The 25,011-nt window shown below is 42.8% G+C and overlaps 1 protein-coding gene across 3 annotated transcripts in view; it reads right to left on the bottom strand.

Annotated features, from left to right (window-relative positions):
* Positions 1-23,418, bottom strand: part of Tdrd12 (tudor domain containing 12) — an 85,268-nt gene extending 61,850 nt beyond the window's left edge. For all 3 annotated transcript variants that reach the window (XM_028877765.2, XM_037199385.1, XM_037199388.1), the window contains exons 1-4: positions 23,225-23,418; positions 15,750-15,908; positions 11,486-11,622; positions 9,607-9,726 (exon numbers count right to left, since the gene is read on the bottom strand). In XM_028877765.2, coding sequence (XP_028733598.1) covers positions 9,607-9,726; positions 11,486-11,622; positions 15,750-15,908; positions 23,225-23,248 — 440 coding nt within the window. In that variant the 5' untranslated portion in view covers positions 23,249-23,418. The remainder of the gene's footprint in view (positions 1-9,606; positions 9,727-11,485; positions 11,623-15,749; positions 15,909-23,224) is intronic.
* Between the last annotated feature and the right edge of the window lie 1,593 nt (positions 23,419-25,011).

Raw genomic sequence — 25,011 nt, 5'->3', positions numbered from 1 at the left:
GACAGTCTTTTGCTCCTCTCCTCCCCAATAAATCTCTTGCATGAGATCTATTGTGTAGTGTGGTCTCTTAGCGGCACACCTTGGTCCCAACCCACCAAGGTCTCCCTCACTTGATCCTAACATAAGATATGCGTGGAGGGCTGGAGAGATGGTTCAGAGGTTAAGAGCACTGGCTGCTCTTCCAGAGGTCCTGAGTTCAATTCCCAGCAACCACATGGTGGCTCACAACCATCTATAATGAGATCTGGTGCCCTCTTCTGGTAAGCAGGCATATATGCAGACAGAACACTATGTATAATAAATAAACAAATCTAAAAAAAAAAAAAAAGGATATGTGTGGAAGGTCAGGTTAATGTCAGGTATCTTTCCTTGATCACTCACCATTTTTTTTTTTTTAGAGATTATTTCAAAACACAACAAACCAAACCAAACACTAGACTAGCCAGCTGGTGGTGGTGCACTGGGAACCCACACGGTACTCCAGCCAGGGAAGCAGGTAGGCTAAGTGTAGATCTTCACCTCTTTCCCTGCTCCTGCAAATCCAATCCCTTGGTCTCATGCCCAGCTCTGCAGCAGAATACATGCTGCAGCCTCCCTGACCCTGCCTTCATCTCTGTCTATCACACAGACCTTCCCCTTCTAATCTACCTCCACCTACTCATTGCTCTACCCTAGCAGGCACTCCCCGGGAGCCCACTCTGACCAGGGACTTAAGTGGTCTAGTGCAGATCTCCACCTCTCCCTCTAGTCCTCCAAGTCCAACCCCCCTCTTCTCATCCTCAGCTCTGTAGCAGACCTTCTGCTGTGGCCTCTCCCTCTGCCCCATTTCCAGCAGACTAAGATCCTGGGGGAGCACCCTGCTTTCCTCTCTCCTGTGGACCCCCTCAGCCTAACACCCAGTTCATCCCCATTCCTAAGCAACAGTTCCCAAGACCCAGAAACACATTTTACTTGGCAGAAGAATTTCCTACAAGGCAACATCCAGTCACCACACTCTCCTAAGGCAACATCCAGTCACCACACTCTCCTAAGAACCAGAAAGGAAACAGAAGCCAAGGAACAAAACACTCACCCAACAAAGACAAGACCGGGTATCTAAATTGCATCAACATCTAAATTACAATCTTCCCAATCCCAGATGCCTAGATGCCAGTGTAAAAACACAATCACTAAAAGTAAGGTCAGTGTCTCCACTAGAGCTCAGCCCAGAAACCCTACCATAGCAGGCCCTGAATATTCCAACACAGATGAATTACAAGACAAAGACTTTAAAGCAGTCTGGATGAAGATGACAGATGTCCTTAAAGAAACCTACAAAAACACAGAGTGGAAGGAAATGAATAAAAACAGTTCCAGACCTGGAAGTAGAAACTGAGGGAAATCTGGAAATGAAAAGTTTAGGAACTTGAAGGGGAAGCTCAAAGGTAGGCATTATAGACCTAATACAAGAGATGAAAGAGAGAATCTCAGGCACTGAAGATAAGAAGAAATGGATAGATCAGTCAAAGAAAATGTCTAAAACAACACAAAACAAACAAACAACTTCTGGCACAGAACATCCAGAAAATCTGGTACCCTATGAAAAGACCTATTCTAAGAATAATATGAAGAGCCAGGCAGTGGTGATGCACATCTTTAGTCTCAGCACTCAGGAGGCAGAGGCAGGAGGATCTCTGTGAGTTCAAGGCGAGCCTGGTCTACAGAGTAAGTTCCAGGACAGCCAGGACTACACAGAGAAACCCTGTCTCAAAAACAAAACAAAAAACAAAAAGAAAGAAAGAAAAGAAGAGGAATAGAGGAAGGAGAAGAAACCAAGGTCAAAGGCCCACAAAATTTTTTCAACAAAATCATTGAAGAAAATTTTCCTAACTTAAAGGAGATGCCTATCAAGCATACAGAGCACCAAGTAGACTGGACCAGAAAATAAAGTCCCCTCAGTACATAATAATCAAAACACTAAACATATATAACAAAGACAGACTATTAAAGCTGCAAGGGAAAAAGACCAAGTAACATATGAAGGCAAAGGCAAAACTATTTGAATTATACCTGCTTCTCAATGGAGACTCTAAAAGCAAGACGGGCCTGGACAGATGTGCTCCAGACTCTAAAAGACCACAGGTGCCAGGCAAGGCTACTATACCCAGCAAAATTCTCAATCACAATAGATGGAGAAAATAAGACATTCCAAGAGGACATCCCAATTCTTAACATCTATTCATCAAACACAAGGGCACCCAAACTCGTAAAAGAAACACTACTACAGCTAAACTCATATAATGATCCTCACACAGTGATAGTGGGTGACTTCAATACTTCACTCTCACCAATAGACAAGGTCATCCAGACAAAAACCAAACAGAAATGCTGAAGCTAACCGAAGTTATAAACCAAATGGACCTAACAGATATTTACAGAACATTTCACCCAAACACAAAAGAATATACCTTCTCAGCACTTCATGGTTTCTCCAAAACTGACCACATACATGGACACAAAGTAAGTCTCAACAGATACAAGAAAACTGAAATAACACCCCACATTCTATTTGACCACCACAAATTAAAAGTGGATAACAACAGAAAGCTTGCTGTTATTCACAGAAAATGAATAACTTACTACTGAATGAAAAATGAGTCAAGAAAGAAATTAAATACGTCCTAGAATTGAATAAAATTGAATACGCAACATATCCAAGCTTATAGGACACAATGAAGGCTGTTCTAAGAGGCAAGTTAATAGCACTAAATGCCTACATAAAAGAATTGGAAAGATCTCATACTAGTAACTTAACAGCACACCTGAGAGCTCTAGAACAAAAAGAAGAAATACACATAAAAGGATTAGATGGCAATAAATAATCAAATGCAGGGCTGAAGTCAATAAAATAGAAACAAAAGTATACAAAGAATGAATATAACAAACAACTAGTTCTTTGACAAAATCAGTAAGATTGACAAAACCTTACCCAAATTAACGGAAAGGCAGAGAGAAAATACCCAAATTTACAAAATTAGAAAAGAACAGGGGGACATAGCAACAGACACCAAGGAAATCCAGAGAGTCACAAGGACGTACTTTAAAAGCCTGTACTCCATCCATTTGGAAAATCTAAAGGAAATGAATAATTTTCCCGATACATACCACTTACCAAAGTTAAACCAAGATCAGATAAGCAATTTAAACAGACCCATAATCGCTAGTGAAATAGAAGCAGCCATCAAATATTTCTCAACCAAAAAAATCCCAGGGCCAGATGGTTTTAGTGCAAGTCCTACCAGACTTTCAAAGAAGAGTTAACGCCAATACTTCTCAAATTATTCCACAAAACAGAAACAGAGGGAACATAGTCAAAGTTATTTTATGAGGCCACAGTCACCCTGATACCCAAACCACATAAAGATCCAGCAAAGAAAAAGAATTACAGACCAATTTCCCTTATTAACATAGATGCAAAAATTCTTAATAAAATACTTGCAAACTGAATCCATCAAAAAGATCATCCATCATGATCAAGTAGGCTTCATCCCAGAGATGCAGAGATGGTTCAGCATATGAAAATCTGTCAATGTAATCCAACATATAAACAAACTGGAAGGAAAAAAAACACATGATCATCTCATTAGATGCAGAAAAAGGCCTTTGACAAAAAATCCAGTATTCCTTCATGATAAAAGTCCTGGAGAGATTAGAAATACAAGGGACATACCTCAACATAATAAAGGCAGTTAGTTATAGCATGCCTATAGCCAACATCAACTTAAATGGAGAGAAACTCAAAGCAATTCCATTACAATCAGGCACAGGACAAGTTTGTCCACTCTCTCCATACCTATTTAATATAGTACTTAAAATCTTAGCTAGAGCCATAAGACAACTGAAGGAGATCAAGAAGATACAAGCTGGAAAGGAAGAAGTCCAAGTGTCCCTATTTACAAATGATATGATAATATATGTAAGTGGCCCAAAATTCCACTGGGAACTCCAACAGCTGATAATCACTCTCAGCAATATATTGAATACAAAATATTTTTTACCCACTACACATCGGATAGAGGGCTAATATCAAAATATATAAAGAACTCAAAAAACTAGACAGCATCCTATTGCTGTGAAGAGACACCATGACCACAACTCTTGTAGAAGAAAGTGTTTAATTGGGTGGCTTAGTTTCAGAGGTTTAGTCCATTATCACCATGGCAGGAAGCATGGCAGCATACATGGTGCTGGCGAAGTAGCTGAGCGTTCTACAACATGATCTGCAGGCAGAAGCAACAAAGAGACTACAAAGCCAAGGGACACACTTCTTCCAACAAGGACACACTTCTTCCTCCTAATCCTTTCACCCTAGTGACTAAGTATTCAAATCTATGAGCCATTAGAGGCCACTCTCATTTAAACCACCACAACTAGGTATTAAAACATGGGGTACACAGCTAAACAGAATTCTCAAAAGAGGAAATTCAAATTGCTGAGAAACACTTAAAGAAATGTTCACCATCTTTAGCCCATCAGGGAAATGCAAATCAAAACTGCTTTGAGATTTCATCTTATACCCATCAGAATGGCTAAGATCAATAAAAGAAATGACAGTTCATGCTAGCAAGGATGTGGAGCAAGGGGAACACTCACCCATTGCTGGCAGTAATGCAAATTTGTACATCCACTATGGAAATCAGTGTGGTGGTTCCTCAGGATCTACCTCAGGATTGATCTGCCCCAAGATCCAGCTACACCACTCTTGGGCATATACACAAAAGATGCTTCATCCTACCACACAAACACTAGCTCAACCATGTTCATTGCTGCTCTATTCATAATAACCAGAAACTGGAAACAACCCAGATGTCCCTCAACAGACAAATGAATAAAGAAACAGATAATGTACCACATTAAAAAAATGTGGTATAATAACACAATGGAGTATTTTTACTTAGCAATTAAAAAAACAGCATCATGAAATATGCAGGTAAATGGATGAAGCTAGAAAAAAATCATCCTGAGTGAAGTAACCCTTATCCAGAAAGACAAATATGGTGTGTATTTACTTGTATGAGGGCATTAGCTGTTAAGTCAATGACAACCAAGCTACAGTCTGTAGAATCATAGAGTTAGGTATAAAGTCTGGAACAGATAGATCTCTTTAGGAAAGGGATATAGAGTTATGGATGGATGTGGGGGCTGGAATGGGAGGATCAAGTGGTGAGAAACAGCTAGAATTAAGGGCCCTTTCATGGTAGTATGGAAACATAATAAAGCAAAAACCTCCTAAAATATATACATATAATGAAGGTGATCTAAATGAAATCACCAAGTAATAGGGGAGACAAGGTCCCAACTAGCCATCTCTTGTCACCAAATGAAGCTTCTAGTACTAGGATTGGGTTACATTTGAGTTGTTGGTCAAAGGGGTCCCATGATTTGAGTTGTTGGTTAAAGGGGTCCCATGCGAAACCTCAAACAACTTAGGTTGTTGGCAAGACTATAGGTTGCTCTCCACAACCTGACAGAAAGGCTGCATTGCTGAAGATCATATCTATACAACTCACTGAACATGGAGAAGTGGAGCTGGTGCCTACATACTGGTGCCTTCACCTCAACATTCTAGTGTCTTTGGGATAGGAAGGTACTCTGTGCACTACCAAAGAGAAATGTAAACACAAACCCTTGGATCTACAATGGTGACCTGCCTATCCACTGCTAGGATAACAGTGGCACAAAGCTTGTGGGAATAACCACAATATCTGATTTGACTTAAAGCCCACTCCATGAAATGGATCCCATACCTGACAGTGCTTGGGTGACCAAGAACCAGAGCCTAGATAGCTGAGGGACCTAGGATAAAACCAAAAACTGCTGGCTTTGTTATTGTTTAAAGATATCAACAGGATGACATCTGCTCTACTCATAGATGTAGGATATTATTTAAGGTGTGTTACTGCAGGAATATATCTATTATATGAACTCGGCTGATTATGGCAAAGCCACTACCTGAAGGGATCAAGGAATTACTTCAGAGGAAGCCAAATGCCAAGGAGCTTTTGGTGTTATTTGGCTTGTTATATATCAGCTGTATTCTGTTATGAAAATCATGTGTGCCTTCATAGTTTTCCCAATTGATTTTTCCCTAAGAAGTGCTAACAGTGTGGACTGATCACTCTCTGGACATAAACATTCAAGGTATTTGCAGAACAGCCTCAGGAAAGGCTTCCTTCCCTCAGGCCCATCTGTTTCTCCCCTTTCAGCACTGGAATCAGATATGTCCCTTAGCCACTTTCAAGGACTAACAGAAATAACAAGTCCAGACCACCACATGCTAGTCTCCTGATTTAAGGTAAATTCCACAAGGAGACACTGACTAGGTCAGGTGGACCTTAAGTAATAGCTTTACACAATTTAGCTCGGACCCTCCTTTCTTACAGCCTTACTAACTTTATAGATCCCTAACTTCTTACCTAACCACTTCTTAGAATGTAGACTGAACACACAGACCCCCCCTTTTCATACACTAACAGTCATTAGCACTCAGTTGACCTCCTTTTTTACCACTCCCATTTTGGATTGTAAAAGAAAGCCTGGTGGTCACTGCCTGAGGAAAACTCTTACCTGCCTTTATGACCCTGTAGAATTCAAGCCTGGTGACCTTGCTCAACCAGGGGCTTGCTATGGCTTGGGTTTATAACTGGATTTCTAGGAGACTTCGGAGGAGGAACGTAGAGAACAGAGAGAATAAGGAGCTGGAGAAGAGAAAAGACAATGGAAGAACTAGATGGGTAAGAACTGGAGAGAAACAAACTGAGATGGGGAAGAACTAGATTAAAGGGCTAGAAGAGAGTCCTGAAGAGAATACTAGAGGAACAAGATGGAAGATGAGGAAGAGCCAGATGGGGAAGAACAAGATGAGAGAGAAGGAGACGGGAGAGGAGCTGATAGGGGAAAGAACTAGACGGATGAGAACCTAGAAGGGGCAGAACTAAGATGAAGGAATTTAGATAGAACCTAGAGGGGTCAGCAGATACATGTAGAGAGAAATCAGGCAAGAAAGGAGCTAAAAATGAGAGCAGAGTAGAAGCTTGTAGAGAGACAACTGACAAAAAATAATAAGATGTATGGACTAAGGAGTTTCATGTACATAGATTCATTTCTTTTCATCAAAGATTAATTATCTGCTGGTTGTAGATTCTTCCCAGAGACTATTGAGGGGCTGGACCCCATAGTCCTCGATATGTTACTTTTGTTTAACTCTGTGAAGCTGTGTTACTGTACCTGTCTAAAACACCTGATGGTCTAGTAAAGAGCTGGATGGTCAATAGCAAGGCAGGAGAAAGGATAGGCAGGGTTGGCAGATAGAGAGGATATATAGAGGGAGAAATCTGGAAGGAGAAAAGATCAAAGAAGCAGCCAGAGAAGAAGGAGTACACCAGGGGCCAGCCACCCAGCTACACAGCAAGCCACGGAGTAAGAGTAAGATTTACAGAAGTAAAAAAGCCTAGAGGCAAAAGGTAGACAGAATAATGTAAGTTAAGAAAAGCTGGTTAGACACTAAGCCAAGCTAAGGCTGGGCATTCATAAGTAAGATTCATCTCTGTGATTTATTTGGAAGCTGGGTGGCAGCCCCCCAAAAGAGCAAAAAGAAAACAACAACAGTGGGCTGTCGAAGATGAACCAGGTCCAGCAGTTAAGGAAACTTGCAAGAAACAAGTCAAGCTAAGGCCGGGCATTTATAAATAATAGTAATCCTCCATTTATGATTTATTTGGGAGCTGGGCGGTGGGTCCCCCCAAAAAGAAAAACAAACAACAATACATAGATCAGTGCCTTGGCTTCAGAGAAGCTTCTTCCTGCATCAGAGAAGCTTCTTCCTGCAGCAGATGGAACAAATAGTAACCCACAGCCACAGAAGCAGAAAGTGGCAGACCTTGGAACACTCAGCCCTAAATGGGATGACTATCAAATACCTCCCCTGAAAGCTCAGGGAACCCCGAAGAAGAGGAGGCAGAAAGAGGGTAAAGAGCCAGGGGGGATGGAGGACACCAAGAAAATAAGGCCCTCTAAGTCACCATGACCAATGTACACATGAACTCAAGAGACTAAGGCAGCATGCACACAGCCTGCATGGGTCCGCACCAGGTCCCTTGCATATACATTATGGCTTCCAGCTTAAGGATTTTATGGGATTCCTGAGTGTGGGAACAAGCGAGCCTCTGCTTCCCGTGCCTTCTCCTGGGTTCTTTTCCTTCTCTTGGTTTGTCCTGTCCAACTCTGATGTGGCAGTTTTTGTTTTATCTTATTCTATTTTATTTTGTTATGTATTTATTATTAGCTCTCAAAGTCCTGTTTTATAATGAGAAATAGAAAGGGAGTGGATTGGAACGGGAGGAGATGAGGGAAAGAACTGAGAAACCGTAATCAGGATGTATTATGTGAGAAAAAAAACATTTTCAGTAAATGGGGGGAAATATCATTCAGGGAGGCTTGGTCATTTTCAAAGCAGTTAGGTTTATGTTGGGTGAACACTTGGGAAAAAATTTGGTAATGAAGTCTCATTATAAATTTCTCACAAGAAAAAAAGATGAAAATGGAAAATACTCACTTTCACTACTGCACTTATCAGAACTTATGTTTTGTATTGTTTCTGCTTGTTTTGGAGACCAAATCTCACAGTACCACCAAAGCAACAAGCAGTCTGTCCTCTCACATCAGCCTTGAGTATGTGAATCACAGGCAGACACCACCACACCCAGCTTATTATACTTCTTTCATTTTCACAACCATCAGATTTCCCTGTTTTTAATTTTAGAAAAAATTCATAGAAGTAGCCAGGGTGGTGGTGGCACACTCCTTTAATCCCAGCACTTGGGAGGCAGAGGCAGGTGGATCTCTGTGAGTTTGAGGCCAGCCTGGGCTACAGAGTGAGTTCCGGGACAGGCTGCAAAGCTACACAGAGAAATCCTGTCTCGAAAAAAAAAAAAATTAAAAAAATTCATAGAAGTAAAGCAACTTCACCTTGCTGGCAAATGAACCTAAGCAGTATACAAATCTACTCAAAATAAAAAGAAACAGGAAAGTAACTGGAGAGCCCCCACATACAAAATCTGCACATTAGAACAGCTATTTTACTCATTTTGCTGGAAGAAAGAAAGAGAGAGAGAGACAGACAGACAGACAGACAGACATTGTCCTTACACTCAAACACCCTGAAATCCACACAAGTTTTTTCAGGACACTTCACAGCCTTTTCATCTCATTTCCCACGCTGCTTACTAGGAAAGAGAATTTAAAAACCGCAGTGTTTTGTGTGACAGGTCATAGTCTTTTATTTCTAAGATAACCAGGACACCAGATCCTATCCCCTTATTCAGTAAGGCTGTCGTCTTATGTCAGATCATCTCAGGAAAGATTTAATCTAGAGGGAACACTGACTTTACAATGGCACAACCATGGCACTGCAGGTCTGTTCGCCCAACCCTGCATGCAAGTAGAATCAACTTTTAATTAACTACACTTTACTTTCTGATTGTGCTCTTTATAACAAATGATGGAAACACATACAAAAATTAAAAGGGTGCAAATATTTTAAGCTTTCAAAAAAAAAGCTGTACTTACACAATTTCAGCAGTGTCTTCACAGAAGTCAATGTGCAATGTCACGGGTTTTGTACAGTAAAGTCTGAATTTTTTTGCTCTATAAGGAAGCTGCATAAAGGATTCTACTGCAACTCGGATGCTTAAAGGTAAAATACAAATAATTCTATTATAAGTAAAAATTACACATAATAAATTCATTTAAAGCCCACTTATATAATTAATATCTCTATATAGAAAACAATTATTCCTTTTCCTAATATAGCTACAATGCTTAGAGACATCTGACTATAAGCTGTTCCCAATGGAGCAAAAGACAACTTAAGTTTTATGTATAAAGGACTACATATTATACATAATATGTGATTAAAATTTCATGGCACAGCAAAAACTACATCTAATGAGGCTACAAATGGTGAGAAATGCTTGACTACCAATTGAACCTGTGAAGAAGTCTATTTGAAATTTTATTTTTATTCTTTTAGATAAGGTCTCACCTAGTTCCGACAGGCCTGCTTCCATATCCAAGTGCTAGGATTACAGGCATGTGTCAGAATCACCATGCTGCTATTTAAGATTTTAAAACACCAAAATCAGGCAGGTGGGGTACCACCAAGCCTGCTGCCTGAGTCTGACCTCTGAAGACAGCCACATGGGGCTCAGAAGGGAAGGAAGAGGACTGACCCCTGCAAGCTGTCTCCTAACCTCCATGTGTGTACTGTGGCTTAAATATCAACCCCAACACACACAACGTGTCAGAATCACACAAAAGTTCCTGTAAACAGGCACATGTTGTCACAAGAGCTGGAGGACTAAGATTTGATAAATTACGCTATTTTTCTTCAGGCAAACTACAGGTCACTTTAACCTATCACATTTAAATATCAACTGGCTCTCTTCCTGGGTCCCCACCATTCCCTCCATGGGCAACTACACAGGCTTGTTATCTAGGAAAGGTTAGAAAAATGGTGGCTGTACTGAACTTCTTCCTGGACTCTTTCATCATGTAATTCTCTCGTCCTTAAAAAAAAAATCGAGATTGTAAAGCTATGGACACAAGCTGCTTCTTCCTGCACTCTCTATAAACCCTAATGTCCCATTTGCCACATGTCTGAAGTAACTGCAGTCTACTTTGTACAGTGCCTTATCCACGGGAAGAAGGGTCCTCATATATACTTAACTGACCACTTTTATTCTGGGAAGGAAACTGGAAAGGTTGGCACAAATACAAAAACTGGCCTATTAGTTCCAGTAAACCATGACATTCAGCCCCAGAATTGGAGCAGCCTGCCCAATGGACATTTGGTTCCTGTGTCCTGCCAGATAACCAAGAACGTATGCTTGCATACTTTGTCCTGGGTACCCTAACGGTGGTCTCTCTGCATCCTTCTCCTCTATGAGACAAAAAGTTTCTACCTCTTGGCAGCATCATTCTTGAACCAAATCTCCCTGTAAGACCTCCGGTGTCCATGAACAAGCTGAGGGGACAGCAGTTGACAGAGGCACCAAGAGATGCAGGGAGAAAGGCTTGCCTTATGCTTTCAGAACAGAAGCCACCTCTGAGCCCCATTCTGACCACTTGTGCTCCCGAGCCTCTCCTTCCTTTAAAAATTGACGTTGGTTTTGATGGAGAGATAACTTAGCAGTTAAGAACATAAGCTGCTACGGCAGAGGTCCTGAATTTGGTCCTATCCACCCACATCAGGTGGCTCATAACTGCCAAGGATCAAATGGTCTTCTGCCACACACACACAGACACACACACAATACACATGTACACATAATTAAAACACATAATTTTTTAAGAATAAGAATTAAATGTGCTTCCTTTATTGACATTTTCCTTTAAAACTGGCATTTGTCTCCTTAAGGCATATAAGGCAAAATGAACACATATGTACTTTTTAGATTTTACTGGAATATACTTGGCAAAATCCACAAGGAAACACTCTGCCAGGTAATGGTCTGCGGAAGAGATGATGGACTTAATCACAGCCCTGCACCAGCACTTCAGCTCCTGACAGTACACCACACACACCTGCAAATGAAAACAAATCTCCGGTCACACATGAGACGTCAGAAGTCCCTCAGCTCATCACAGGCTAGAGCTACAGGGACCACTGCCCAAGGACAGAAGTTCAGGGAATGTTTTCTTACTATAGCAGTTTCCTTTCATCGCTCACAGTTAACTATAATCTGAAAAGATAAAGAAAGTTCCAGAAGCAAACAATTCATAACTTTACTTATCATCTGCTCCAAGTCGCATAAGGAATTCTTACACCATCTTGCTTCATTGAGCCTAGGAACACGACTTGCTCACTTGCCCAGCACATACTATGTAAACAGTACCGGTCTCTTAATCACTCAGCAGTCATCCTGTCTTGGACATCAGGCCAGCTGTCACAGGACTGAAACACTTGGTTCAAGTAACCTTCATTTCACCTAAAAATAGCCCTAGAGCAAATTTTTATTATAGTATACTGTCATGGTGATGTTACTTTATTATTGTTGCCAGTGTCTTTGTAAATTACGTTCTGCAGTAACTCAGATCTCTAACAGTCTTAGCAGGGTAGCTCCTTAGCCAGGCTGTCTCTACAACATGCGAGTTAAAATGCACTGTTCTCTTCTTTAGTCAGAGAACAAAACGAACGATGGACGTCAGAAACTTCCGCCCCTGGTTCCTTTTCCCCACGGCCTCACACACTTGAATATCTATTTTTTGTCTGGCATAAACAGTTTCTGGTTTTACGACTGTATGAACTCTTTCTTCTGGGGTTTGTTTGGGCAATATACATTGTGTGGGAGCCCATAACTGACTCAGTTTCCCAGTTTGAATCTGAAGTCTATTCTGAGTCAATAGAATTCAAGCTTGCTTGCTCCAGGGCTGTGAGAAAGTCCTGATTAACCCACAAGGGGGAACACACCATCTAGACGCAGGCTGCTGATGCCAGCCGGAGGTACATTGAAATAGAAAATGAAACTGCCTGCTCCTGGACACAAGGCAGGATAGATAGTGGTTGAATGCCTGTGCTGTGCATTGTTCTACCTCCGTCCTTCAAAATGTGTATAAGCTGGCTGTGAAATAAACTCGGGGCTGTGCGGCACTGACCGGCAGACCTCTCGACTCTTTTCTGTCTTCTTCATTGTTTCTTCAATCTGCACACCTCTGCCCAGCTACCCAGCTGACTGCTGGCAGGCCTGACAACACTGCCTGCCATACACTAAGTCTTCAAAAACTGAATGCCTGCAGCTGCTCTTAAAGGAACCACCATGATGATCCTTACTGGACCACAAGGCCCCACCAGGCCGCAGGCCACTTGATTGGCAATCTACACCCAGGCCAACCATGTGCTGACCATAGGCTTTTATAAGGCCACCCTGCAAACTGAAGTTGGAAAATACAGTGCAGCCATTCCACAAGAACTTTACAGCTGGAGAGAATTCTGGCAAAGAATGAGGGCAACTTCTATTGAATGCCAAAATCAAAGACACCTGTGGGGTATGTTGCACAGTTAACGTCCTCACTCAGCATATTTTGAAACTCTTATTCTACAGCAGTCTATCAAGTATAACACTGATTACACATAATGAACAGGATGTAGCTCGGTAGTGAATCTATATGCAGAAACGCGGCTTCAATCCCTACTATTCAAAACACACACCTTTCTGGTAGTGACAACCTCCCTATAAAAACATGCCTTCTCGGGGTTGGGGATTTAGCTCAAGGCCCTGGGTTCGATCCTCAGCTCCAAAAACAAAAACAAACAAACAAAATGCCTTCTCCTTCATGCCTCTTCAAGAGACAAAGAGGGAACACAAGAAGCAGTGCCTGGCAGGGCTCCCATTCCTATCTCATGGATGTGAAATGCCCAGGATGCTGTAAAGTTACCATGGTCTTGAGACATGCAAACTGCACTCTTGCATGCTGCCTGATACCCTATCTTTTGTCAGCCACGTGCAGAAAAGCAGCTTAGGAAAGATGCTCCTTCTGGGGAAGCAGCACCAAGCCCCTGGATTAAGGGCATCTGACAGACACAGTAGCTTTTGAAAAAGAAAGTCACAAAGATGAAAATGGTACTTTCAAGTGCAAAGGGGCTGTGGTACAGTTCAGAGGCCTGCATGAAGCTCGGGGTCCATCACTAGTACAACAGAAAAATGAAGTAAATAAACAGAGAAGACTCTGAATACTGGATAACTGGGCATCAATCACTAAGATGAAAAATTGTAAGAATAAGAATCATTCTTTTTTTTTTTTTTTTTTTTTTTTGGTTTTTCGAGACAGGGTTTCTCTGTGTAGCTTTGCGCCTTTTCCTGGAACTCACTTGGTAGCCAGGCTGGCCTCGAACTCACAGAGATCCGCCTGCCTCTGCCTCCCGAGTGCTGGGATTAAAGGCGTGTGCCACCACCGCCCGGCCAAGAATCATTCTTAAGAGGGCTGGAGAGATGGCTCAGTGGTTAAGAGCACTGGCTGCTCTTCCAGAGGTCCTGAGTTCAATTCCCAGCATCCACATAGTGGCTCACAACCATCTGTAATGAGATCTGGTGCTCTCTTCTGGCATAAAGTTGTATGTGCAGATACAGCACTCATACATAAATTTAAAAAAAATCATTCTTAAGTGTTTACACTACAAATTATTTCTTTATTTTCTGTTTTGGTTGTTGTTGTTGAGACTGGGTATCTCTACAGAGCCCTGGCTCTCTTGCCTGGACCTCACAGAGATCCACCTGCCTCTGCCTCCCCCAAGTGCCACCACACCCAGCCAACTATCCCATACTTTATTAGTTAACAAAGGAGGGAAACACACCTAGCTAACTATCTCATAATTTATTAGTTAACAAAGGAGGGAAAATTCTACTTTTGGATTTATGAATCCTAACTCGGAATGCAGAGGGACTGAGAAAAATCTTCTGTCAAAAACACAAATCATGGCCGGGCGGTGGTGGCGCACGCCTTTAATCCCAGCACTCGGGAGGCAGAGCCAGGCGGATCTCTGTGAGTTCGAGGCCAGCCTGGGCTACCAAGTGAGCTCCAGGAAAGGCGCAAAGCTACACAGAGAAACCCTGTCTCGGAAAAACCAAAAAAAAAAAAAAAAAAAAAAAAAACACAAATCAAAGAGCTGATCTAGGCAGTGGTAGCCACTACTGAATGGAGAGACCATTAAGTAGACCACTGATGGTAATGTCAAGGGTGAGACCAGGCTGTCGCAATCTCAGTTCACAGGCAACCTCCCAACATAGCCTTATCTCCCAAATGAATACAACAGAAAGTTCATGGCATAACTATTACTGAGGGAAAGAGAGATCAAATCTATTTAAACATTTCACTATGCTATCAGTCTACACGAAATAGAGGACAAAGGGGAGGGCTTAAGAGTAAACAGGTATCTGAAATATACAGACAGATGCACATGCACACACACCTTACAAGACCAGCTGACTACTTTCATTTTTCAAGCTAACATTTAGTGTTACATGAAAAATAATACATCATGTTATAGTGATAATGGGGGGGGGACACAAATATTTTCTAGTTTTTTTTCTCAAAACAAGCTTATAAATCTCTTCCTATCACACTCTTGTAAAAGCCCACTCTCCTGAAAAAGGCCTGGCAAGAGACTGTGGACGATGGAGTTTATGTTGTAAGAACACAGAGGGGCCACGACATGGAACAAATAGAATAAAATAACACAAGTTGCCCAAAGCCTGAATAACAACAATAACCCCCCCCCAAAAAAAAAAAGAAAGAAAAAAGAAAAAGAAAAGAAAAAGAGGCACCAGCACTAACTAGAATCCCACGTCCTGTTTGCTGAAGACTCTCCATGTACACACTGGGTCTAGAATATTCTGGCTCCCAGCCCCAGGAAGACAGACCATGTGCTTTTACAGTCAGGCAGGGAGATAGGTCTGCCAGTGAAGGTCCCTGCTGCAGGGCCAATGGAGTTTGACCCTGGAGCCCCCACGGTTGGAGAATCTTGCCCAACCATCCTCTTCCAAGACTAGGTTCTAGCTTGGGCAAAGTCAACTAGCACCAGGCGATGACAGGAGCTGCTGACTGTCCCAAGGCCTGCACCATCTAGGGGGAGAACGCTTTGCATTTTGAGTGCTGTTTTAAACACCGACATCGAAGCACATTTAGGCCTAATGACAACATAAGAAGGCACATACCTGCCCTTCTTCCAGCATTAATGGCTTTATTTCTATGTCTTGACACATGCTGTTATAGAAGTCATTCATGGCACTGTTTAGTTTTTGATAGTCGACTTCTTGTTCTAAAAAATGACTACATCCTTTTATAATTACCCAGAAGCAACCTGGATCTTCAATCTGTAAATATTTAAGAAGACAGAACAATGTATGATTTAGAAGTAGTCATGTGATATATAAAACCTTATGTCACAGTAACTATTTCTAACGTTAAGGGATCTAACAAATGCTTGACAAGCACTTTTGTCTTAAATGGTCAGATTGAAGAAGATATGGTGGTACATCTATGTGAGTTTGATGCCAGCCTGGTCTACACAACGGGTTCCAAAACAGCCAGAGCTACATAATGACACCCTGTCTTGAAAAAAACAAACAAACAAACAAAAAATATAAAAACAAAAACAGGCAACAAAAACAAAAAAGGTCAGACTGAAAATCCCCAAACACATAAACAAGCATAGGCAAGCAATTCTCAATTATGTGCACAATTCAAAACCAAACAGGATACTAAGCATGGCATCACATGTGTATAATAGTAGTACTCAGGAGGCTGAGGCAGGGGGATAACAAGTTCAAAAACAGTCTAGAATATGGGTCTAACTCCTGTTTCAAATTCTACCCCCACCCCCACCCCACCCCAGAAAGGCAAACAGATGCCCTTGATCTCCAATATTTCAAAATATACATGATATACATAAGCAAGCCATGGACAGTATTTATAAACTTTTTTTTGTTGTTGTTGTTTTGTTTTTTTTTGTTTTTCGAGACAGGGTTTCTCTGTATAGCTTTGCGCCTTTTCCTGGAACTCACTTGGTAGTCCAGGCTGGCCTTGAACTCACAGAGTTCGCATGGCACCATTTTTTTAAGAAAGAAAAAAAAAATCTGCTGGGAGTGGTGGCGCACACCTTTAATCCCAGCACTCAGGAGGCAGAGGCAGAGGCAGGTGGATCTCTGTGAGTTTTAGGCCAACCCAGTCTACAGAGCATGTTCCAGGACAGCCAGGGCTATGTAAGATAGATCCTGTCTTAAAACAAAACAAACAAAAAACAAAAACAAAATAAAATAACGTAAATGTGGGAAGCCAAGGAAGCTCTGAGTGAGTCTGTAAGGAGTAGATAAAGTCCTAAGTATGTGTATTGTTGACATGGGCACAGGCACGTCATGGACACCAATGCCTCAGACTCGTGGGAGTCAGCAAAGCCTTCCTCTGGTTGGAGTGTGGATGGTGACAGTGTGTATAAAAACAAACAACTACAGCTTCCTCCTCCTGGATGACTGCAACTCCAGAAGGCTCTGATACCAAGACTCCTTTTGGACCAGCTAACCCCTCATGAACTCACTGAGGTTCTGGTTGAGCACAGTTGTTGCTGCTCCATCAGAGTACACACAGCCCACCATATCCCAGTCTTTCAGTGTGTGTGTCTATGTATCTATCCCTTCTTCATTCACCTCAGTCAGGTTAAGTCAAAGTCACACAGGACGCAGTGCATGTTGACAGTCTATTATTCACTCAAAGAGAGATGGGGGCTGGAGATGGAGCTCAGGCGGTAACACACTTGCCCTGTATGTCTGACATTTTCCTCTCACCTCCAGCATGTCATAAAATGGGAGGAGTTGGCACACACCTGGAATCCCAGCACTTAGGAGGCAGAGGGAGGAGGATGGGGGTTCAACAACATCCATAGTTACACAGGGGGTTCAAGGACTAGAGGGAGGATGGGGGCAGGACGAGGAATGAAAGAAAGCCAACGAGGGGCTGGGATACGGTTCAGTGGTAGATTACACTTAACTAGCATGGGCAACGCCCTGGACTACACTCTCAGCACCACCCTCCCCAGACCCCCAAAAAAGCTGGGATAGGATAACAGATAAATCAAACAAATATAAATTATTACCTGGGGAAAGGGAAGAGTAGAGTAGAAGGTTGAAGTCAGAGCTATCTCAATTTATCTTGTTATACATTATTATTTAAAAACAATCAGAGCAGTGAGATGGCTCGGCCATAAAGGTGCCTGCCTGCCGCCGAGACCCGAGTGGTTTGATCCCTGGAACCCAAAAAGTAGGAGACAACTTCCACAAGTTGTTAAGTTGTCCTCTGACCTCTACATGCCTGCTGCCAAGCACACACGCACAGAATAAATTAAAATGGAATAAAAAGACCTACAAGAGATGAAGAGAAAGTGGCAGCTAAAACCATTTGCTCCCCTTCCAAAGGACCTGAGTTCATTCCCAGACCTCAAGCCTGGGAGCTCAAAACCACCTGTAACTCCAGTTCCAGATGATCGAATGCCGTCTTCTAGCCTTCAAGGACACCATCACACACGGTATAACCCAGGTACATATAGTCAGTGTTCTGTTGCTGTGAAGACACTATGAGTATGCAACTCTTTTTTTTTGTTTGTTTGTTTGTTTTTTTGGTTTTTTCGAGACAGGGTTTCTCTGTGTAGCTTTGCGCCTTTCCTGGAGCTCACTTGGTAGCCCAGGCTGGCCTCGAACTCACAGAGATGCGCCTGCCTCTGCCTCCCGAGTGCTGGGATTAAAGGCGTGCGCCACCAACACCCGGCTGAGTATGCAACTCTTAAAAATGACAGCATTTAATTGTTTCTGGCTTACAGTTCAGGGGTTTAGTCCATTATCAGCATGGTTCCGCACAGGCAGACATGGTGCTGGAGAAGGAGCTGAGAGTTCTACATCCAGATTCACAAGCAGGAAGAGAGAGCCAGTGGGCCTGGCTTAGGCTTTTGAAAACCTCAAAGCCCACCTCTTGAGACACTTCCTCCAACAAGGAAGTTTTCAAATCTCTTCAAATAATGCCCAGTGACCAAGCAATCAAATCTATGAGCCTATCCTTATCCAATCACACATAGAAATAAAAATTAAAAACTGCACAAAGTATCATTTTTAGAGATAAGCTAGAAAGTGGAAAAAGTTAAATTTGAATTAAAAACACCAATTAAAACCACCATGGATTTTGCAAATGCATGCTCTACCTCTGCCTGCTGAGAGGAGGGACTAGAGCAACAAGACACCACAACTCCGCATCCTACACACCAGAGAGCAGCGATAAAAGTTTGATGCAGTATTTTCTACTCTTCTGAAGGTGTGATTTTATTATTTATTTATTTCAGGTTTTTGAGGCAGGGTTTCTCTGTGTAGTTTTGGAGCCTGTCCTGGATCTTGCTCTGTAGCACAGGCTGGCCTGGAACTCACAGAGACCTGCCTGGCGCTGCCTCCCAAGTGCTGGGATTAAAGGTGTGTACCACTGCCGCCCAGCTATTATTTATTTATTTATTTATTTATTTATTTATTTATTTATTTTGGTTTTTCGAGACAGGGTTTCTCTGTGTAGCTTTGCGCCTCTCCTGGAACTCACTTGGTAGCCCAGGCTGGCCTCGAACTCACAGAGATCCGGCTGCCTCTGCCTCCCAAGTGCTGGGATTAAAGGCGTCCGCCACCACCGCCCGGCTATTATTTTTAAAGACAAGATTTCACTATGTATCTTGACTTGCCTGGAACTGGCAATGTTTGAGGCTGGCCTCAAACTCACAAAGACTACCTGCCTCTATCTACCTCCTGAGTGCTGGGATTAAAGGTGTGTACCACCATCATTGGATGTATGAAGAATTTTATAATAATTGGAGGGTGGGGAAAGACATCAGTCATTCTGATTTTGTAGTCTGTAGTCAAATAATTAATAGCAAAAAGTCACCTTCATGCTTAATACAACAAGGAAGGGACAAATCAAGGTCCAGTAAAACCAGTTAATAGGCATATGAAGAATGTAACCATGATACACGGGCAAGAAAATTCACTAGGCAGTGACCCCAGGGCTGGGTACCCCCAGCGCAGTGGGAGGCACTTACCTAATACCTCAAGGTCCAGAGCTCTATCCTAGAAAGGGAGAGAGGGAGGACACCCAAGTTGCCTAGATGCTTAACTGGCAAGGACTTGAAAGTAGCTCTTACAGTACGCTCAAGAACTTAAGGACCGGATGGCTACAGTGTCTGAAGAAGCTTAGTTATGAAATGGGACTTTGCTGTGTTTGGGGTTTTGTGACAGAGCCTCACATAGCCCAAGCTAGCCTCCATCTTTTGAGTGCTAGGCTTACAAGAATGTGCCACGGCACCCAGCAGTATTTACAAATAGGATCTCTATTTCAAGGACAGGAAGTAAAACACAGGAAATAAAAATCTAATAGTGGTTTAGTGAACATTGGCTGGAGTGTGCTAGATAATACTGTAAGACAAGACTGTCAGGAAGACTGAAAATAAATTTGACAGTTTTTATGAGCATAACTGTCTACATAGAAAATCCTAAGAATCCTATAAAAATATATTACAACTACTACTGAAACTATAAAACTCTGATGAAAGAAACTGAGACACAAGAATACAGGAAGAGCCAGAGCACATGTCTTTAGTCCCAGCACTCTCAGGAGGGAGACAAATCTCATTAAGTTCAAGGCCAGCCTGGTCTACATAGTGAGTCCTTGGCAAGTCGGGCTACTGAGTGAGATTATCTTAAAAAAAAAATAATCAGGGCTGGAGAGCTGGCTGAGTGGTTAAGAGCACTGGCTGTTCTTCCAGAGGACCCAGGTTCAATTCCCAGCACCAACATGGCAGCTCACAACTGTCTATAACTCCAGTTCTAGGGGATCAGACACTCTCACACAGACACACATGAAGGCAAAATACCAATTGCATATAAAATAAAAATAAGTAATTAAAAAAATCCTGGAAATACATTTACACTTGTGGATTGGAAGAATTAACATTGACATAAATGAAGATGCTAACACTGACTACAGGTTCAATTCTTATTATCAAATCCTAATGTCTTTTTTTCTAAACAAAATTTTAAGGGCCCCTATGTAGCCAACAAACCTCTAAAGAACAGCAAAGCTAAAGTGTTGGGGATGTAGATCAGTTGGTAGAATGCTTATCTAACGATACATGAAGTCCTAGTTTCAATCCCCAGCATCACATAAAAAACTGACCATGGTAGTGCATGCCTGTAATCCCAGCACTCCTGATGGAGGAGAGGACCAGGCTACTGAAGGAGGTGGAAGCCAGTCTCAGCTGGAGACATTGTATCAAAACCAAACTAGCTAGAAGGATCCATACCTGACTTCAAAACTTACTACAAAGCTACAATAATGCAAACAGTGTGGTGCTATTATATAATCATAGACATAAAGACCAGAAGAATAAAAAGCCCAGGATGAAATCCTTTAAATGTGGTCCAATAATAGTTGGCAAAGGTCAGAAATCATTTTATGGGGAAATGATAGTATTTCCAAAAGTATTATTGGGAAACTGAATATTTCATGCTAAGGAAAGAACTTATTAACACCATATAGAAAAATTATTTCAAGGGCCTGGCAAGATGGCTCAGCAGGGATAGCCACTTGCTGGGGAAGCCTGGCAACCTCAGTTCAATCTCTGAAACGTATGTGAACATAGAAGAAGAGAATTAGCTCTACAACTTTCTCACATATGCTATAGTTTGTGCCTCCTCATGATGAACATGAATGTACCCACACACAAAAAATGTACAAAAGAAAGAAAACTAAATCAAAATGTACCAAAGTCCTAACTGTGAGATGTATGACTATTAAGTCTGAGATGCAAACAATACAAAAGCTTCACATTATTTTTGGCATTGGCTGCTTGGATATGACACATCAAACAAAAGGGAAAATAAACTACTGAACTGATCAAAAGTGTATTTTACGCCTCCAGAAAGATTATCAATAAACAGCGACCCACATGTCTTGGTCTCCTTTCTGCTGAGGTGATCAACAATGCAAGGGAAGAAAGGGTTTGTTCTGTGGCCGGCCACTGCAGGGAAGTGAAGGCAGGCAGAACTCGGGAGGGAGCTAGGTCATCACATCCAGTCAAGAGCAGAGTGAGCACACACACCTGCATCCATGCTTGCTTATGCTCAGCTAACTTTCCTAATTATACAATCCGGGATGCCAGGCCAGGGAAAGCCAAGGCCCCCAGTGGGCTGGATCTTCCCACATCAATTAACAACCAAAACAATCACACACACACACACACACACACATCCACAGGCCAACCTGACCTATGTAATTCCTAATTGAGACACTCTTCCCAGATGACTCTAGGTTATATCAAATGTAAGTAACCAGTGCACCATAAAAGGGGAGAAAATTTTTGCAAATGCTTTTCAGGTAAGAGACTGATATTCAGAATGTAAAGAGAACTTCTAAGACTCAACAACCACACCATAAACCTGAACCACTCAAAAAAAAAAAAAAAAAAAAAAAAAAATGGACCGACGACCTGAAATGGCATTTTCCCAATGAACAGGTGGCCAATCATCCTGTGAAAAGATGCCTGGTGGGCTGTAGAGATGGCTCTGGTTAGGAGCGACTGGTTGCTTGCTCTTGCAGAGGACCTGAATTCAGTTCTCATCCATTCCTATCCTCCACATCGGGTGACTCACAACTGCTTGGAACTACAGCTCTGAGGGTACCTGCACTCACGTGCACATATACAGACACAGACACAGATTAAAAAATACATTTTTAATGATGGCTGGGTGTCGGAGAGCATGACTTTGATCCCAGCACTGGAGGGCCAAACACAGGTGGATCTCTGTAAGTTCAAGGCCATCTTGGTCTACATAAGGAGTACCAAGCAAATCAGGGTTACAGAATTGAGACCCTAAAATAAATAAATTAATTAAAATAAACAGGGGCCGGGTGGTGGTGGTGCACGCCTTTAATCCCAGCACTTGGGAGGCAGAGCCAGGTGGATCTCTGTGAGTTCGAGGCCAGGCTAGACTACAGAGCGAGATTCAGGACAGGCATCAAACTACACAGAGAAACCCTGTCTTGAAAAAATAAAATAAAATAGAAGAAAAGAAGAAGAAGAAAAGGAGGAGGAGGAGGAGGAGGAGGAGGAGGAGGAGGAGAGGAGGAGGAGGAGGAGGAGGAGAGCCTGTAAGCCGATCCAGTAAAAGGTACTTGCCAACAGGCTTGACTTCATGTCAACCTTCAGGTCAGGTGTCCTTTGACCTCTATATCTGCACATGCACTCTCACAGGTAACACAAATATGTTAGATTAAATGACTGTACCAAGGTCACAAGGGCAAATTTTACATAATAAATTTAATTGTAACAGATCAGTTCATCAATGAATATTTAATTTTGGGGAGGTGGTATCTGTGAACTAAGTTCTCAGGATGTAGCCGAGGCTGGCCCGGAACTCACTGTGATTTTCCCTTCATGCCCTAATACTGGATAGTTGATGGCTATTAGCCTTCGCCATCGCATCTGCAGCCTACATTACCAGGGTGTGCAACTGTGTCCCTCCGAAAGTGAGCCTCGGCAGCTGGGCTTCGGGGACCCCAAGATGGCAGCCGCACGTGGGGCGGCGCCTCGAGGGAGGTGGCCGGTGCGCCTCACCTTTAGCACCAGGACCTCCAGCATCCCGCCGACGCCTCCTCGTCCTTCTCATGCAGAGTCCCTTACACCACACAGCTCTCTGGGTGCCACAGCTCGCGTCCCTCACCACCACACTGAGGACGCTGCAGCCTGCCTCGGGCACTAGGGACCTCGCAAGCCCCGCGCACGCACCTTCAACGGCCCGCGCTGTTCACCCTGCGCCTGCGCACAGGCCTCGCGAGGGCTAGAAAGCACCTGCGCACCAACGGCCTGGATAACGGCCTGGCTGCGTACAGCGCCACCCTGAGGCGTGGCGGTGAACTACAAGGTTAGAAAAGAGTCCCTCTCCTCCAGTGCACAGGGTCTTACTTACCCCCCCCCCCAGGATGGAGTGGCTGCATGCAAGCCAAGGCTTTACCAGTATTGCCTGCCAGGAAACCCTGCTCTCCACTACCTTTGGACCAGATTCCATCCTCCAGCATAGTGCTTCTGTTGGATCTCTCCCATATCAATACCTGACTTTGGCTTGCAGCCACGGTACCGTTTTCTAATCAGCCACTCAGGTCTTGCGGCTTCCTGGTATCATTTCCACCTGACCACATCCCAGACAAGGCCTCACCTCCTGAGCCAGGTTCTGCCCACACCTGTATTTCATTGTTGTGTTAGCACAGGGCTTCTTTAAACTCCTCATTTTCTCATCTCGTATTGGGGGATAGCGTTTCTGAGTTAGATGTGATCTGTCACACTGAAACAAAGGCCACTCAGAAGCACAGGGAAGGTTAGCTGTCAGTGCTCCTCAGGCACCTCCAAAAAACAAAACGAAGTGGGAAAATAGTCCATTAAAATTAAAGGAACCACGACTCTGAAAAGGTGATAGACCTAAATGGTTTTACAAAAGAATTCTTTAATGGTTGAATTCTGAAGAAAACAAAATTGCTTCAGTTTGTATTCAATTGTATTCATCTTCTGGTAAAGTACTCAAGATGGCAAAGAGATTTGGCTTCAAGAAAGTGTGGAAACTGGAGGAGAGGGGGTCATGTGTTTGGGAAACAATGTGCACATAGCATCCAGTTTTCAGAGCAAGCTTGAGGAACTGGAGGTGATGGTGTATGACATCTTTAATCCCAGCACTCGGGAGGCAGAGGCAGGCAGATCTCTGTGAGTTTGAGGCCAGCATGGTCTACAAAGCAATTTCCAGGACAGCCAGGGCTACACAGAAAACCCTGACTTGAAACAAACAAACAAAAAAGTAAGCTTGGTGCTGTGGAGATAGTTCAATGGATAAAGGGCTTGTTGCCACATACACGCATGAGGACCCGAGTTCAATCCCTAGATTCCATTTTTAAAAACCCAAATGTGGTGGTACAATCCCAGTACCACAGAGGAAGAAATAGGCAGATCCCTGAGGCTTGATGACCAGCAAGCCTGGAGGATGGAGAAACAAAAGAAAAAGAAAAAAGTGGAACTAGGTAGATGGTTCAGTGAGCGAGAGAACTTACTGTGCACACATGAGGACCTGAATTCAAATCCCGTCACTCATGTAAAAAGTTAGGCATGGCTCTGGATGCCTGTAATCCCAGAACTGAGGGAAAGACACCATAGTTCCCAGGAGCCTGCTGGCCTGGCCAGCCAACCTACTCAGAATGGCGACTTTCAGATTCAGTGAGAGACACTGTTGATGGTACGTACTACAATAGAGAGGGTATGGTGGCTTCCTTGTGTTCACTTGTGTGTGTGCGCACATGTACAAAACCAAGGTGGATCACTGTTGACACATGAGGTTTTCCTCTGTCATCCATAGGTACAGG

Source organism: Peromyscus leucopus, chromosome 1, assembly GCF_004664715.2.
Source record: "Peromyscus leucopus breed LL Stock chromosome 1, UCI_PerLeu_2.1, whole genome shotgun sequence".
Lineage (NCBI taxonomy): Eukaryota > Metazoa > Chordata > Mammalia > Rodentia > Cricetidae > Peromyscus > Peromyscus leucopus.
Note: the sequence above shows the minus strand (reverse complement) of the source record. Positions and strands in the feature narration are given on the sequence as shown.